Here is a 14,878-nt window from a genome sequence, read left to right as displayed (position 1 = left end):
ATTTCAGAGGAAAACAATCATAGTGAGAATGATCAGAACAGAACCCCTCAAACTGTACCAGGCCATTTTATTTTCCCCTTGTGTTCATCTGCATGTTCCTTACCTCTCCTCTCTCCTCCCTTACCTCTCCTCTCTCCTCCCTTACTCTCCTCTCTCCTCCCTACCTCTCCCTCTCCTTCCTTACCTCTCCTCTCTCCTTCCTTACCTCTCCTCTCTCCTTCTTCCTCCCTCTCTCCTCCTACCTCTCCTCCTCCTCCCTTACCTCTCCTCTCTCCCCCCCTTACCTCTCCTCTCTCCCCCCCTTACCTCTCCTCTCTCCCCCCTACTACCTCTCCTCTCTCCCCCCTTTACCTCTCCTCTCTCCCCCCTTTACCTCTCCTCTCTCCTCCCTTACCTCTCCTCTCTCCTCCCTTACCTCTCCTCTCTCCTCCCTACCTCTCCTCTCTCATCCCTTACCTTACCTCTCCTCTCTTCTCCTTCCTCCTCCTCCTACCTCTCCTCTCTTCTCCTTCCTCTCTCCTCCCGTACCTCTCCTTTCTCCTCCCGTACCTCCCTTTCTCCTCCCTTACCTCTCCTCTCTCCTCCCTTACCTCTCCCTCTCCTCCTTCCTCTCTCCTCCCTTACCTCTCCTCTCTCCTCCTTTCCTCTCTCCTCCCTTACCTCTCCTCTCTCCTCCCTTACTCTCTTCTCCTCCCTTACCTCCCTCTCTCCTCCCTTACCTCTCCTCTCTCCTTCTTCCTCTCCTCCCTTACCTCCCTCTCTTCTCCTTACCTCATCTCTCCTCCTTACCTCTCATCTCTCCTCCCTTACCTCTCCTCTCTCCTCCTTCCTCTCTCCTCCTACCTCTCCTCTCTCCTCCCTTACCTCTCCTCTCTCATCCTTACCTTACCTCTCTCTCTTCTCCTTCCTCTCTCCTCCCTTACCTCTCCTCTCTTCTCTTCTCTCTCCTCCCGTACCTCTCCTCTCTTCTCCTTCCTCTCTTCTCCTTCCTTCTCCTCCCGTACCTCTCCTCTCTCTCCTCCCTCTCCTCTCTCACCCTCCTCTCTCCTCCCTTACCTCTCCTCTCTCCCCCCTTACCTCTCCTCTCTCCCCCCTTACCTCTCCTCTCTCCCCCCCTTACCTCTCCTCTCTCCTCCCTTACCTCTCCTCTCTCCTCCCTTACCTCTCCTCTCTCCTCCTCTTACCTCTCCTCTCTCCTCCCTACCTCCCTCTCTCCTCCCTTACCTCTCCTCTCTCCTCCTTACCTCTCCTCTCTCCTCCTTACCTCTCCTCTCTCCTCCCTTACCTTACCTCTCCTCTCTTCTCCTTCCTCTCTTCTCCTTCCTCTCCTTCTCCTTCCTCTCTCCTCCGTACCTCTCCTTCTCCTCCCTTACCTCTCCTCTCTCCTCCCTTACCTCCTCCTCTCTCCTCCCTTACCTCTCCCTCTCTCCTCCCTTACCTCTCCTCTCTCCTCTCCTCCTCCCTTACCTTCTCTCTCTCCCTCCTCCTCTCTCCTCCCTACCTCTCCTCTCTCCTCCTCCCTTACCTCTCCTCTCTCCTCCCTTCCTCTCCTCTCTTCTCTCCTCTTCCTCCTCTCCTCCCTTCCTCTCCTCTTCTCTCCTTTCCTCTCTCCTCCCTGTACCTTCTCCTCTCTCCCTTACTCTCCTCTCTCCTCCTACCTCTCCTCTCTCCTCCGTACCTCTCCTCTCTCCTACCTCTCCTCTCTCCTCCCTTACCTCTCCTCTCTCTCCTACCTCTCCTCTCTCCTCCCTTACCTCTCCTCTCTCCTCCCTTACCTCTCCTCTTGACCTCTTCCTCTCTCTCTCCCTTCTTCTCCCTTTCCTTCTCCTTCCCTTCCTTCCTATTACCTCCACTTACCTCTCCTTATCCTCCCTCTCTCCTCTACTCGCTCCTTACTATGCCTCTCTCCTCCCTTACTCTCTCCTTCCTTTCCTCTTCCTTCCTCCTGTCCTCCTCTCTTCCTCTCTCTCTCTCCTCCCTTTCCCTCTCCTCTTCTCCTCCTTCCTCTCCTCCCTCACCTCCTACTCTTCTCCTTCTCTCCGTCCTTCTCTCTCCTCTTGCTCTTCCTCTCTTCTCCTCTCTCTCCTCCCGTACCTCTCCTCTCTTCTCCTTCCTCTCTCCTCCCGTACTCTTCCTTTCCCTCCTCCTCTCCTTCCCGTACCTTCTCCTCTTCTCTCCTCTCCTCCGTCCTTTTCTCCTCCCGTACCTCTCCTCTCTCCTCCCGTACCTCTCCTCTCTCTCCTCCACCTCTCCTCTCTCCTCCCTTACTCTCCTCTCTCCTCCCTTACCCTCTCTCTCTCCTACCTTCCCATCTCCTTCCTCTCTCCTCCCTTACCTCTCCTCTCTTCTCCCTTACCTCTCACTCTCCTCCCTTACCTCTCCTCTCTCCTCCCTTACCTCTCCTCTCTCCTCCCTTACCTTACCTCTTCTCTCTCCTCCGTATCCTCTCCTTACTCCTTCCTTCTCTCTTCTCCTTCTCTCTTCTCCCGTACCTCTCCTTTCTCCTCCCTTACCTTTCAAATCCTTTTCTCCTCCCTTACCTCTCCTCTCTTCCTCCCTTACCTCTAAACCTCCCTCTCCTCCTTCCCCTCTCTCCTCCCTTACCTCTCCTCTCTCCCCCTTACCTCTCCTCTCTCCTCCCTTACCTGCTTTCCTCTCTCATCCCTTACCTTACCTCTCCTCTCTTCTCCTCCTCTTCCTCCTTACCTCTTCCTCTCTTCTCCTTCCTCTCTTCCTCTCCCTACCTCTCCTCTCTTCTCTCTTCCTCTCTCCTCCCGTACCTCTCCTCTCTTCTCCTTCCTCTCTCCCCCGTACCTCTCCTCTCTTTCCTTCCTCTCTCCTCCCGTACCTCCCTCTCTCCTCCCTACCTCTTCTCTCTCTCCCGTACCTCTCCTCTCTCCTCCCGTACCTCTCCTCTCTCCTCCCTTACCTCTCCTCTCTCCTCCCTTACCTCTCCTCTCTCCTCCCTTACCTCTCCTCTATCTCCTTCCTCTTCTCCTCCCTTACCTCTCCTCTCTTCTCCCTACCTCTCTCTCTCCTCCCTTACCTCTCCTCTCTCCTCCTTACCTCTCCTCTCTCCTCCCTTACCTTACCTCTCCTCTCTTCTCCTCCTCTCCTTCTCCTCCCTTACCTTTCCTTTCTCTCTTCTCCCTTACCTCTCCTTTCTCCCCCTTACCTCTCCTTTCTCCTCCTTACCTCTCCTCTTCTCCTCCCTTACCTCTCCTCTCTCCTCCTTCCTCTCTCCTCCTTACCTCTCCTCTCTTCTCCCTTACCTCTCCTCTTCTTCTCCCTTACCTCTCATCTCTCTCCCTTACCTCTCCTCTCTCCTCCTTCCTCTCTCCTCCCTTACCTCTCCTCTCTTCTCCTTCCTCTTGCCTCCCTTCTCCGCTCCCTCTCTCTCCTCCTCTCTCCTCTCTCCTCTTCTCTCTCCTTTCTCCTCCATCCTCTTTCCTTCTCTCCCTCTCCCTCTCTCCTTCACCTCTACTCTTTCTTCTAATTGTTATCTCAGCTGATTGTTGGGCATCCGAGCCCATTGACCTCTCCACTCCTGTGGACWTCAGAGTTCCCTTCACCAGCCTGCAGACYGTCAAGGCCTTMCTGGAGACTGAAGACATCCCGTACTCCGTCATGATCAAGGACCTACAGGTAAAGTAGGACACCTTTCTCATCTGGGGAGGAAAGAGAGCTCATCTGCCCCTCGAAAGTCATTGTTATTCTTAAGGTAATAAGTGGACAGACTATGGTGCCACCAAAGTCCCCTTGAGATCTAATCATTGTTGAATGAACCAGGGAGAGTGATCAGAAGTATGAAACCTTTTGCCCCTTGTCTCTCAGGTTATGTTGGACGAGGAGAAGGAGCAGAGGCTGAGTGCTGCACGTGCCACTGAGCCCAGAACCACAGATGACTACGACTACACCAACTACCACAACGGGGATGAGGTTAGTACCCAATCACACAGCCAGGACCGCCTGTTCTTCCTTATCAGCTATTATAACGTCTGTCATAACACTGTTACAACAATGATATCAGGCYTTTTTTTAAACTCCAGTTTTCAGAGCTATTTGGTTCAAATTAAAGATTATTTCTCTCTCTCTCCAGATCTACCGTTTTCAGGAAATGCTGGTGGCTGAGAACCCCAAACTGGTCAGCAAGATCGTGATTGGTCAGAGCTATGAGGGCCGCCCTCTGAATGTGCTCAAAGTAAGTCATMATTTTYCAAAACTTTTTTGGTGTTGGAAGATTATCGTGGATTTTCTTTGCACCTGATAAAGTKAATGCTCCCCTTCTCTCTCATATAGTTTAGCACTGGTGGCACCAACCGTCGTGGCATCTGGATTAACACTGGAATCCACTCCAGAGAATGGATCACTCAGGCTAGTGGCACCTGGTTCGCCAAGAAGGTGATCAACTTCTAGTCTCATTCTTTCCAGTCAGAGCCCCTGGGTTGGATTTCCCCACATGCTCATGAGTCACAATGCAAACTYCTGTTTTCTGCTAAGAATAGCAAATATAGTGTAATGAAGGCTATAGGGCCATTGGAATATATTTGTTATGAAGGCTAGGGGGTCATTACAGTATATTTGCTATGCTTAAAAGCAAACTGGAGTTTGGCTTGTGACTCATGTAGAAGAATCCAGCCCCAGGGCTCATAAGTGCCTCATGAAGGGAGTCTCTATATACCCATCACGGGCAATTCCGGTTCTGAATACCCACTGGGACCTTCCTACTCCCACAGGTTGCTGAATTGGTTTCAAAAGTGGCGCCACCTTGAGCCCAGGTATTCTCTGTTCAGTATGRTAATGTGCATAGATACTTCTGTTTCAATGACCACCAGATTGTGACTGACTACGGACGTGACACCGCACTCACTGCCATTCTGGACAACATGGATATCTTCCTGGAGATTGTGACCAACCCAGATGGATACAACTATAGCCACAAAACTGTGAGTTCCTAACAGCAAAAATCTGTATTTATTATTAATAATCCATCCACCAATCCTCTGCAATGGCAGATATGATGCTTCATTCATTCAWTGTGTCAGTCAGAGTGAATGCGCATGGATACTTACCAAACCATTGAATATGTTGACCTTTTATGTTCCACAGAACCGTATGTGGCGTAAGACCAGGAAGCCCAACCCTGGCTCTTCCTGTGATGGAACTGACCTCAACAGGAACTGGGATGCTGGTTTTGGAAGTAAGCTATGTCTTCTATCGGCTTCTTGAACGATGCTTGACACATTGTTTAAAATGGCATAAAAAAAAGGTTGCCTTACTACAGCCTTTCCCCGAACCCGGTCTTGGGGAGCGCAAGCGGTGTACATTTAGTTTTTTGCCCTAGMAAAACACAACTGATTCAAATGATCAACTCATCATCAAGCTTTGATTATTTGAAACAGTTGTGTATTGTAAGGGCCAAAACACTAAATGTGCTCTCCTYGGGATCCCCAGGATGCTGCCTTATTTAATTGTCAGGCTTAAATACATTGTTTTTTTGTTGTTTCAAAGGAAGTGTGTCAATGTTGTGATTGAACTGTCCCTGGCCTGATGTTGGTTGTATTCCACTCCTTTTCCCTAGCCGCTGGCTCTAGCGGTAACCCCTGCGATCAGACTTACCGCGGGCCCAAGGCTCACTCAGAGTCTGAGGTCAAGTCCATCGTGGACTTTGTCAAGTCTCATGGCAACCTGAAGGCCTTCATCGACATCCACAGCTACTCCCAGAGGCTCATGTACCCCTACGGCTACACTGCAACCCCTTGCAAAGACCAGAGAGAACTGGTGAGTCTGGCAGAGACAGGCTTCCTGCCTTCCCTTGACCCTTAGCCATGTCTCAGTCATTTGTATGTGAGCTAATAATGCACTTCTATATAATCAAACAGGGTACAACTGGTTTTGCTTWAGGCCTTTGACAGGTCAATTTAAGTTCAGTATACACAAAAAGGAAACGTTTTGCCATCGAACATAAATTGTCAAAAGCTGTACAGGTCTCTTGACGTTATTTTACATTTCACCCACAGCACGACCTGGCTAGGAAGGCCATCACTGACCTGGCTAGCCTGTACGGAACCTCCTTCAGATACGGCAGCGTCATGACCACCATATGTAAGTGACGGGCCACTCACTAAGTCACTGAAAATACATGAAAGGCTACATCTTAGGCTCAATACAGCCAAAACAAGGTCTAATACAGGAACAACGTATAGAAATAATGTGCTTATCTTCCACTAGACCGAGCCAGTGGAATAAGTATTGACTGGTCCTACAACCAGGGCATCAAGTACTCCTACACCTTCGAGCTGAGAGACACCGGTCGCTATGGTTTCATCCTGCCAGCCAATCAGATCMTCCCTACTGCCAAGGAGGCTTGGCTGGCTCTGATGGCCATCATGGAGCAYACCAAGGACAACACCAACTAGAGGGGYCACCATGACAACTACAGTATACTGTCCACAGATTAACCAATTGTGTATCTCTCTTTGATAGTCATGTGAATGCCTGCGTAAAACAAAGTTATGTTTGTCTGTACTGTTGTAGATGTACAGTATCTAGCTCAAGCTGATGATACCATCCAGTCCACAAGAGTGCACTAGAAAGCATGTCAGTAAAATGCTCAACAAAATGACCAGTTCACATCAGAATATACATTGTGCGTTTTATTTAATATATAAAAACTAAACTGAGATCAACCAGTTTAATGGATGGAGCGTTATGACTGACAGTTAATGTGTTCATTGTCAACGACAGGTGTCTTGCATCTGATATACACAAACAGGCCAGACGTCAGCCTCAAAGGTATTGTACTCCTCAAAATACCATGTTTTACAGTAAATGCACAAGACCCTGCAATTTATATTCACCTCAACAATCGCTGACAAAGAAAATACAACAAAGTTCACAACCTCAAAGCACAAATACTGTTTCACATTTATYGGACGTATCAAGATGCTCTCCTCGGGGTAACCATGACTACCATCCCATAATGCCCTACTACACCATGATGATGTTTCATCATAGGCTGCATGACATCACTCAAATCTTGAGAACAGACACAAACATGTAGAGCTTCTGAGCCTCTCACTTCAATTTATATCACAATATTCCAGGAGGAAGTTCCCCTTCGAGAAAATATCACATGAAAAATATTACATTTCACCTCTTAAAATAGAGAATGCCCTCGAACAACAATAATCACTTCTGGTTATGCGTAATGTACAACAAAGCATATGGGATATCATTTTAGTACCCTGCTACCAAGTGAAATGAYCTTAAGTTAATGAGGGTTGATGGAGATGGACACGATCAATGTCTGACTGTTTTTTATCAATGACAGGCATCACACACAGAGACAGAGCCAGAGSGCGAACTGAACACTAGTCATTTTAGGAAAGCAACATCTGTGAGTTAACGATAGAGTACAAGGCAAATCCATAAATTATCATCTTACGATCACTGATGACATTCTTTTATATTCATTGTGCAACAAATTCAAAATCAACACACCAATTTCTATTATCCTACAATAAAGCAGATTTGGGCCCTTGAGGACTACAGTTGGGTATCCCTGGGGAGGGGGCGTTCCCCTTTCACAGAGGGGCACATGGGCGGTGGTAGTGAAATAAGACTTTATTTGGGTTAAGGGTTATTTCCACGGTCGGCTGCTCTGGGATCTGGCGGTTTCAGAGCCGGCTAGAGAGGAAGTGCGTAGACTCCGAGCGCTGGACGCTTTGGACTGGGCACTGCTGGTGGACATGCGGCTGCTGAACCCGCCTAGAAAACACACACACAAAGACAGTCATACATCTATAAAAAGTAACAAGCTTTCAGGAAATTATTCTCCACGTCATTGTCAAGGGTGGCCAACCCTTTGAGCTAATGGGGTGTTTAGGGCTGGAACAAACACCTGAACACCCCAGCTGGCTCCAGGCATAAGCGGTCACTTAGGAATAGTAGAATACACCAGGTGCAATTTTGGAATGTGTTTGTGCATCATACAGCAGTTTTTCTTGTTATGTCAGTCACTGACAGTCACTAAATTAGCCAATTTTTAGATTGGTAGTTAGTCTAGTCAGCTATCTAAACGTATTCATGGCTGAATACCAACCGGGCACACAGGGCAGTGCCCTGACCTCAGGGGCCCCCTGTTGATTTTGTTAGTCATTGTCATTCATATACCATATTACATGGCATAAGTTATGGCAAAATGTGTAGAATTGTAGGAAATTTGCTTCAAAACTACAGACACTTCTAAACCCCAGGACATAATGGCTAGAAATACAGCAAAATTCCTGCAAAACTAACTTTTTTCTCTCTGCCCAATGGCTAAATGTGTAGAATTGCAGGAAATGATCTTTAAATTGTACATTTTTATTCACCATCAAGAGGGGGGGCACTAAAATGTTGCACAAGGTGTGTGTGGGAGGGGGGGGCTACCAAAAGGCCATCCCAGCTGTTTGCTTTTTCTACATGTTATCACCATCTACTGGTARGTTGTTGTTACTACCCAAAGCAACAGATCAGGGAGTGATGCTTTCCTGTTGGAGTCAGATAGCTGTTGGCATAGCCTTCCCGTTGGAGTCTAAACKGTCTTTTCTGTGAGCCTGTTAGCTGTTAAATGTGCCTTACTGTTGGTGTCCGAGGGAACGAGCATCTCCTCCAAGTGTGCCTGGATGTTGGCCATGTCGTCTGAGGTGAACCTCCACTTCCTATCGGCTGGCATGAAAACCTGTCTGTGGGTGTAGCGCTTCCTGCCCGCTGTCGCCTTGGGAGACGGGAGGCACGACGCCGGGATGGTGCCTGTTGTCATCCCCTCTGGAAACTTCTGCGCAATCACCTTCAGGCCTGGGGGGTGGAGTGTGACATTGCACTGATTCCAAAGCTTCCACTTGAGCCATTACTTGCCTACAATACATCATCAACTGACCTCCAGATAGCATGAAGAGRTTCTGGAAGCCCCGCTCACACATGGCAGTGGCTGCCTGGGCAGCTATCCTCTCATCCTCATCATATACGATGATGATCTTACCAGAAACATTTTTCTACATCAAGTCAAGATTAATGGGATCACAGTACAACAGTGAGGCAAACAAATGGATATTCAAACATGTACAGTATATGGATAGTTTACTAGTGTGTTTTGGCCCATTTCAGATTGCCTGGTAATGTGAGTTATGGAATAATAATACAGTTATTTGTTTTGGTGGAAGGATACATAATCCAGCACCTCCTTGGTGTAGGGATTCATTGTTCTTGAGAGGGTTGCGATGGGGTAACTGTATGCTGAGGAAAATAAATGTGAGATGTCACAAATACGTACAATATTACATTGGGGTGAAAAGCCCCCTAAAAATAATACCATCAAGGACAAACAGTTAATATCCAGTCCTATAAGTTTCATAACTACTGCCATCATTTGCTACTCTGGTTACAAAGTTCTGGCCAATATAATTTCAATTCTAAAGATGATATTATGAAATGGCAATCCTGATGATGGCTATCATTTTCATGTGATCAGATATACTATGYATTTAMAAAGCCCCTGGTGGGGTAAGGCTCRGAATTCCATTAATTATATTTAGTGTCTGAAATCTATTCATTCTATGTCTGGAATTAGAATTCTATTCATTGTAYTTCTATGGTCCCCCTACCGCTGATGATGTGACACTGGTCGTACTGCTCTCTGTCCCTGACGTCCAGCAGCAGGTAGGGGCAGTCTGGGTAGGGTCCATCTGGAAGCCGAGGGCTGGACACGGTTGTCAGAGTCACTGTCTTCTGACCGTTCTTATCCAGATCCAGCTCTCCCACCCCGCTTATTACACTGTAGTGAGAGTCAAAAGTGACAGGGTRTACACGGGTCAGGGACACTTTTTCTGTATGCGAAAAAACACCAAACCTTCCAACTCAAAATATTGTGAGAATGACATAACTTTCATTCTATAATGTCTGTGACATTGAATCATCAGTTACAGTATTCCAAATGGAACCGAGCTCAACTCTGTACAATCCCAGCTCTGTCACTTTAGCCAGGCTGTGGAGGTTTAGCTTGCCAGTGAAGGTGATCTAATGCCATGGTTTTAGGGAGTCCCCAGGGATGCGATAGAGTTACAACCTTCTGTTCTAGTGAGGGGGCAACGGAGCTTGGACCCTAGGGAAAAAGCTGCTATCAAATATCGTACACAATGAAGGGGTAAGGAGGGTTGTCGAGGGGGAGAGAACTCTGCTGGGATATTCAGATAGATGTGTGGGTTGAATGCTGAGAGGGATACAGCTGTGCCTGGGGTTATGGGTTGTGGTTACGTATGTGGGCTTTGAGTGAGAGTACACATCAGTGGAGGTCATTGAGAACAGGTGTGTGTCGTTGGTAGGGAAAATGGAAAATCCTGGTGTGTGTGTAATGCTGTTCAAAGTGGGGTGCTGGGAGTTACCTTTGAAGTGTCGACCTGGGGGAGTAGCCAGCGTCCCCTGCGTCATTGTTGTTGTCGAAGAACTGAGCGGGTGTGGGCGTAGGCAGGGGGGAACCGTTGGTCTGCTCAAACAGACGCTCCATGTCAGCTTCAGGTGGAAATAAAGCATAGAGACGTTGCTGTACAGTTACAGTACTGCCTCAATGTTCATTAAAATCAACGTTTAAGGCAACTGCAGAAAGGTCCTAAAAATTGTCAAAGACTCCAGCCACCCAAGTCATAGACTGTTCTCTCTGCTACCGCATGGCAAGCGGTACCAGTGCACCAAGTCTGGAACCCAAAGGACCCCGAACAGCTTCTACCCCCAAATAAGACTGCTAAACCAGACTGCTAAACCAGACTGCTAAAGAGCTAATCAAATGGTTACCCGCTGCTACTACTGTCTATTATCTATCCTGTTGCCTAGTCATTTTAACCCTACATATATGCGCATAGCTACCTCAATTACCTCGTACCCTTGCACATTGACTTCGTACTAGTACTCCCTGTATATAGCCATGTTACTCATTATTCACTGTGTATTTATTCCTTGTGTCACCATTTCCATTTTATATATTTAACTCTGCATTGTTGAAAAAGGACACGTAAGTAAGCATTTCACTGTTAGTCTACACCTGTTGTTTACCAAGAACATTTTGATTTGACTCAGAGTTGATGGGAATTCTCAGTTAATTTAAAACGTAAACTGGGGCTCCAGATCAAATCGATAATGGTACAAAACATCAATAGTGYCCTATTTGTCAAAAAACAAATCTTCTTACCTTCCAGCCTTGGTGTTTCGCCATCACACTCACTTTCATTCAGGTCCGAAACCGATGCTACCTGAATTACCTGATTTAAAAAAAATGATAAGATAAACGAGTGATTGAATAACATGTAGGCTACTTCCACAAAAACAAAAAAGCAGATGCAACTGAGAATAAAAAACATGTCTTTGCCATCACTGACATAATACTGTTTCACTCACCAACTGTGCAAATGTTGTAACTTTAAGCCTTTTGAAGAGTTCATCCTTTCTGTACCTGTAATCTAATCAAATACATTTTCAGTTTCTCTCAAAATAATGAGAGCAAAAGACATGGAGAAACCCTGAAGATGTTCTCTTACAACTATCCTACAAGTACCAAGTCAATCTCAGGCCCCTCAACAGTATTCTCTATTAACAACTATCCTAAGAGTACCAAGTCAATCTCAGGCCCCTCACCAGTATTCCTCCTTACAACTATCCTACAAGTACCAAGTCAACTCAGGCCCCTCAACAGTATTCTCTATTACAACTATCCTAAAGTACCAAGTCAATCTCAGGCCCCTCACAGTATTCTCGCTTACAACTATCCTACAAGTACCAAGTCAATCTCAGGCCCCTCACCAGTATTCTCTCTTACAACTATCCTACAAGTACCAAGTCAATCTCAGGCCCCTCACGCAGTATATCTCACCTGGGTCATGCACATCAATCCTTTGCTCATCCTCCCCTTGTCCCAACATATCACTAAATCTCAACTCCACTGTGCCCATCTCCATAACATTACAGCTCTGGGGCAGATGGTAAGACACCTGTGCTCAATACTGGCTGCTCAGCCCTCTTTTAACATTGGCATTGACCAAAGTGTGACCCAAAGTGTGACCTGACTATCACACCATCCACTGTCTCTGTTGGCACCCGCACAATGTAGCCTAATACCTCCTACATCAGCCCTGACAGAGAAATTATTGTGRACAACACAATCGCCCACTGCCGAATGAAGGAATCAGTGTTGCTTATCCCTGAGAAATCAGAAAAGACAGAAACAAAATGGCCACAACAGACAAYGTGCTTATTCTCTCAGATAGCCCCGGTCACCAGGTTGTAAAATATCAGCAGTACATGGCTTCTCCCATGAAAGTGCATGAAGTAAAACACCAAACAGAATGTGATAGTGGACCACAACTGTTCTTTAAAGACAGAAAATGCTGAGTTGCACCCCCCCTCAACTCAAGTAGTCTAACACTGTCCACTGCTCCTTGTTTTAGTAATAGGAACAAAATGCAGGTACACCTGTTTGGAAATATTGAACTGGAGCTAAATACTAATTGTGACAGTCATGTTGTAGATTTCAGCCAATACAATCCTAATGAGGCCCCCTGGGCCTTGTTGAGAAATCTCACCTCTCAAGAGAYCCACTGGACAAAGAAATCATTTCAATGTCTAGTTTTGATTAACATTTGATTGAGTTGTCAACGAACTTGAATTAAACGTAAAATTAACTAAACATTTCACCGTGTCATTGGATTTAGGTTAAAAGTTGGCTGTAAAAAAGACAACTCCCTTAAGTTGATTACTTTTTGCAAATCCAAATCAGTTTCCATGTTGATTCAACATCATGCCATTGAATTTTTTTGTTGAAACGACATAGAAACACAAACAGATTTTGCCCAGTGGGGAGTTGAATGACGAAGATGTGGGCGGACTGGAGCTCTGACTACGTCGAGTAGCTGTCAGTCGATACTTGTAAAATCTTAAACACTTACAGTGTACCTATGTTTGTTTTGTGTAAAGTCGGGCCTTTCTTGGTTTGCTGAAATGCAAACTTTTTAATAAAACTTGTGATATACAACCATCGCCTGTTTCAACATTTCCRTTGCTCTAAAATGGCACCAAAACTTCAGATAAAAAAGTATGGATTTCCAGAAACAAAGAAAGGCCTGACTTTACTCAGGAGAAACATAGGTACACGGTAAGATTTTAAATGTTTACAAGTATCGACTGACAGCGACTCGATGTAGTTGGAGCTCCAGTCCGCCCACACTTGTCGYCACTCAACTCCCTTGTAATTGTACATTTTATTTAACTAGGCAAGTCAGTTAAGAACAAATTCTTATTTACAATGACGGCCTACCMCGGCCAAACCCTCCCCTAACTCGGACAACGCTGGGCCAATTGTGCRCCGCCCTATGGGACTCCCGATCACGGCCGGTTGTGATACAACTCGGGATCGAACCAGGGTCTGTAGTGACGCCTCTAGTACTGCGATGCAGTGCCTTAGACCGCTGYACCACTCGGGAGTTAAGATTTCTTAACCACCCTGACCCAATCTCAAAAGTCTGTCATGAAATGTAACTTACTTTTCTTTATCTCCTCCAGCCTCTCCACATACTTCGTCAGGCTGCATCCTTTCAAATGACAACAGGTTTCACAACATTGAAGATAATGTTATGTATACATCAATACGATCTACTGATAAATGTCAATAAGTATGATGCATCTCCGAGTCCTTTGGCACTGGTAGCCAATGCTATAACACTTGAATAACCTGAGTTGTGGAATAATACCTGTGTCTAGCCTTGTCCTCACATGTTGATATTTGGGGTTCTGAGGTATTCTCCTTTTCATGTACTGTGAGATGGGGAATACACAAACATTTGTGATTTGCTGTGTTGTCATGGTAGYTACTTCCTGTTTTACCAAGCTGTAGAAAACATTAAGCACATTACATTACCCATGGAGATAGGATTTMTCCAGTGAGCCTGCATAAAGGCCTAGCTAACTCTAGTTAGCAATGTCTGCCTCTGGACAAAGCAGCCCTTTCAGCAGCTGAACTGTTTTGTCAGTCATACCAAATATTCCTTGTTTTATCCGTGGTCATACCCTTCCATGTTTAGTACATGTTTATGAAAGGTGTCTGTCAAGTCAACYCAGGAAACYAGCTAACATTAGCTAATTAAAAAGACACGTTTTGGAAGTCTAACATGCTAACGTTAGCTAGCTACAGTAGTTAGCTAATTTGTTGACGAATATCTAACGTTAACTAGCTATGATGGCAAAAATAGTTACGTAACTTTTTCCTCAATCAACTAATTTAACTAGCTAATATGGTTACAAACAGCAGAAGGGGTTAACGTTTCTGCTCAACAGAAACACTGTTGGCTTGGCAATGCCTTGATAGCTAACAGCACCATTGACACCCACCAACCTGGGCTGTTACATGTACAACTCGCTAAAACTATAGCTAGCTATATTTACCTCCGTGTTGCCGATACTGCTCTTGGTCGACATATTTTCAAASCGAATAGAGAAAAACCAAACACAAAGTTCCAAGTTTAACAAACTTGGCGCTGATTGAGCCGAGAGCGATCATTGACCAATCAATGACGCTGTTTTAACGATGTCGGTTTCTACCGTTCCACAGTTTGATGTAGTTGCTTAGCAGCAGAATACGTTTAGCTCCTCCCTGGTTGTTTCTTTTTCTTCTCTCCTAAATCTAGAGTTGCTAGTTCTTATTACAGCTCAGTGGTTGCTAGTAGCAATTAACTAACAACAACGACCACTTCATTCATATTTAACTGATTTAACCAAGGCTTCTGTGGAACTGRTTAAGGTTAACTGCATGAGCCAAACTCGTGTTTGTATTTTGATAAAAATTGGCYGATTAGCG

The 14,878-nt window shown here is 46.0% G+C and overlaps 2 protein-coding genes across 2 annotated transcripts; one reads left to right on the top strand and one right to left on the bottom strand.

Moving 5' to 3' along the window:
* The first annotated feature begins 28 nt into the window (after positions 1 to 28).
* LOC139024024 (carboxypeptidase A1-like) lies at positions 29 to 6,641 on the top strand. The gene is made up of 10 exons (XM_070438379.1): positions 29 to 80; positions 3,509 to 3,645; positions 3,835 to 3,939; positions 4,100 to 4,201; positions 4,300 to 4,401; positions 4,836 to 4,946; positions 5,110 to 5,200; positions 5,582 to 5,781; positions 6,021 to 6,105; positions 6,232 to 6,641. The coding sequence occupies exons 1-10, from the start codon at positions 29 to 31 to the stop codon at positions 6,417 to 6,419; spliced, it is 1,173 nt and encodes a 390-aa protein (XP_070294480.1). The 3' UTR covers positions 6,420 to 6,641.
* On the bottom strand, positions 6,642 to 14,702 carry cep41 (centrosomal protein 41). The gene is made up of 11 exons (XM_024136297.2): positions 14,467 to 14,702; positions 13,776 to 13,839; positions 13,569 to 13,616; positions 11,431 to 11,492; positions 11,225 to 11,294; positions 10,425 to 10,551; positions 9,648 to 9,817; positions 9,212 to 9,279; positions 8,924 to 9,038; positions 8,626 to 8,841; positions 6,642 to 7,770 (listed from the first exon to the last, which is right to left on the bottom strand). Exons 1-11 carry the CDS (start codon positions 14,497 to 14,499, stop codon positions 7,643 to 7,645), a joined length of 1,101 nt encoding a protein of 366 aa, XP_023992065.1. The 5' UTR covers positions 14,500 to 14,702; the 3' UTR covers positions 6,642 to 7,642.
* Between the last annotated feature and the right edge of the window lie 176 nt (positions 14,703 to 14,878).

The sequence above is a fragment of the Salvelinus sp. IW2-2015 genome, unplaced genomic scaffold (assembly GCF_002910315.2).
Source record: "Salvelinus sp. IW2-2015 unplaced genomic scaffold, ASM291031v2 Un_scaffold864, whole genome shotgun sequence".
Lineage (NCBI taxonomy): Eukaryota > Metazoa > Chordata > Actinopteri > Salmoniformes > Salmonidae > Salvelinus > Salvelinus sp. IW2-2015.
The sequence above is the reverse complement of the archived record's forward strand: the minus strand, read 5'-3'. Positions and strand labels throughout refer to the sequence as shown.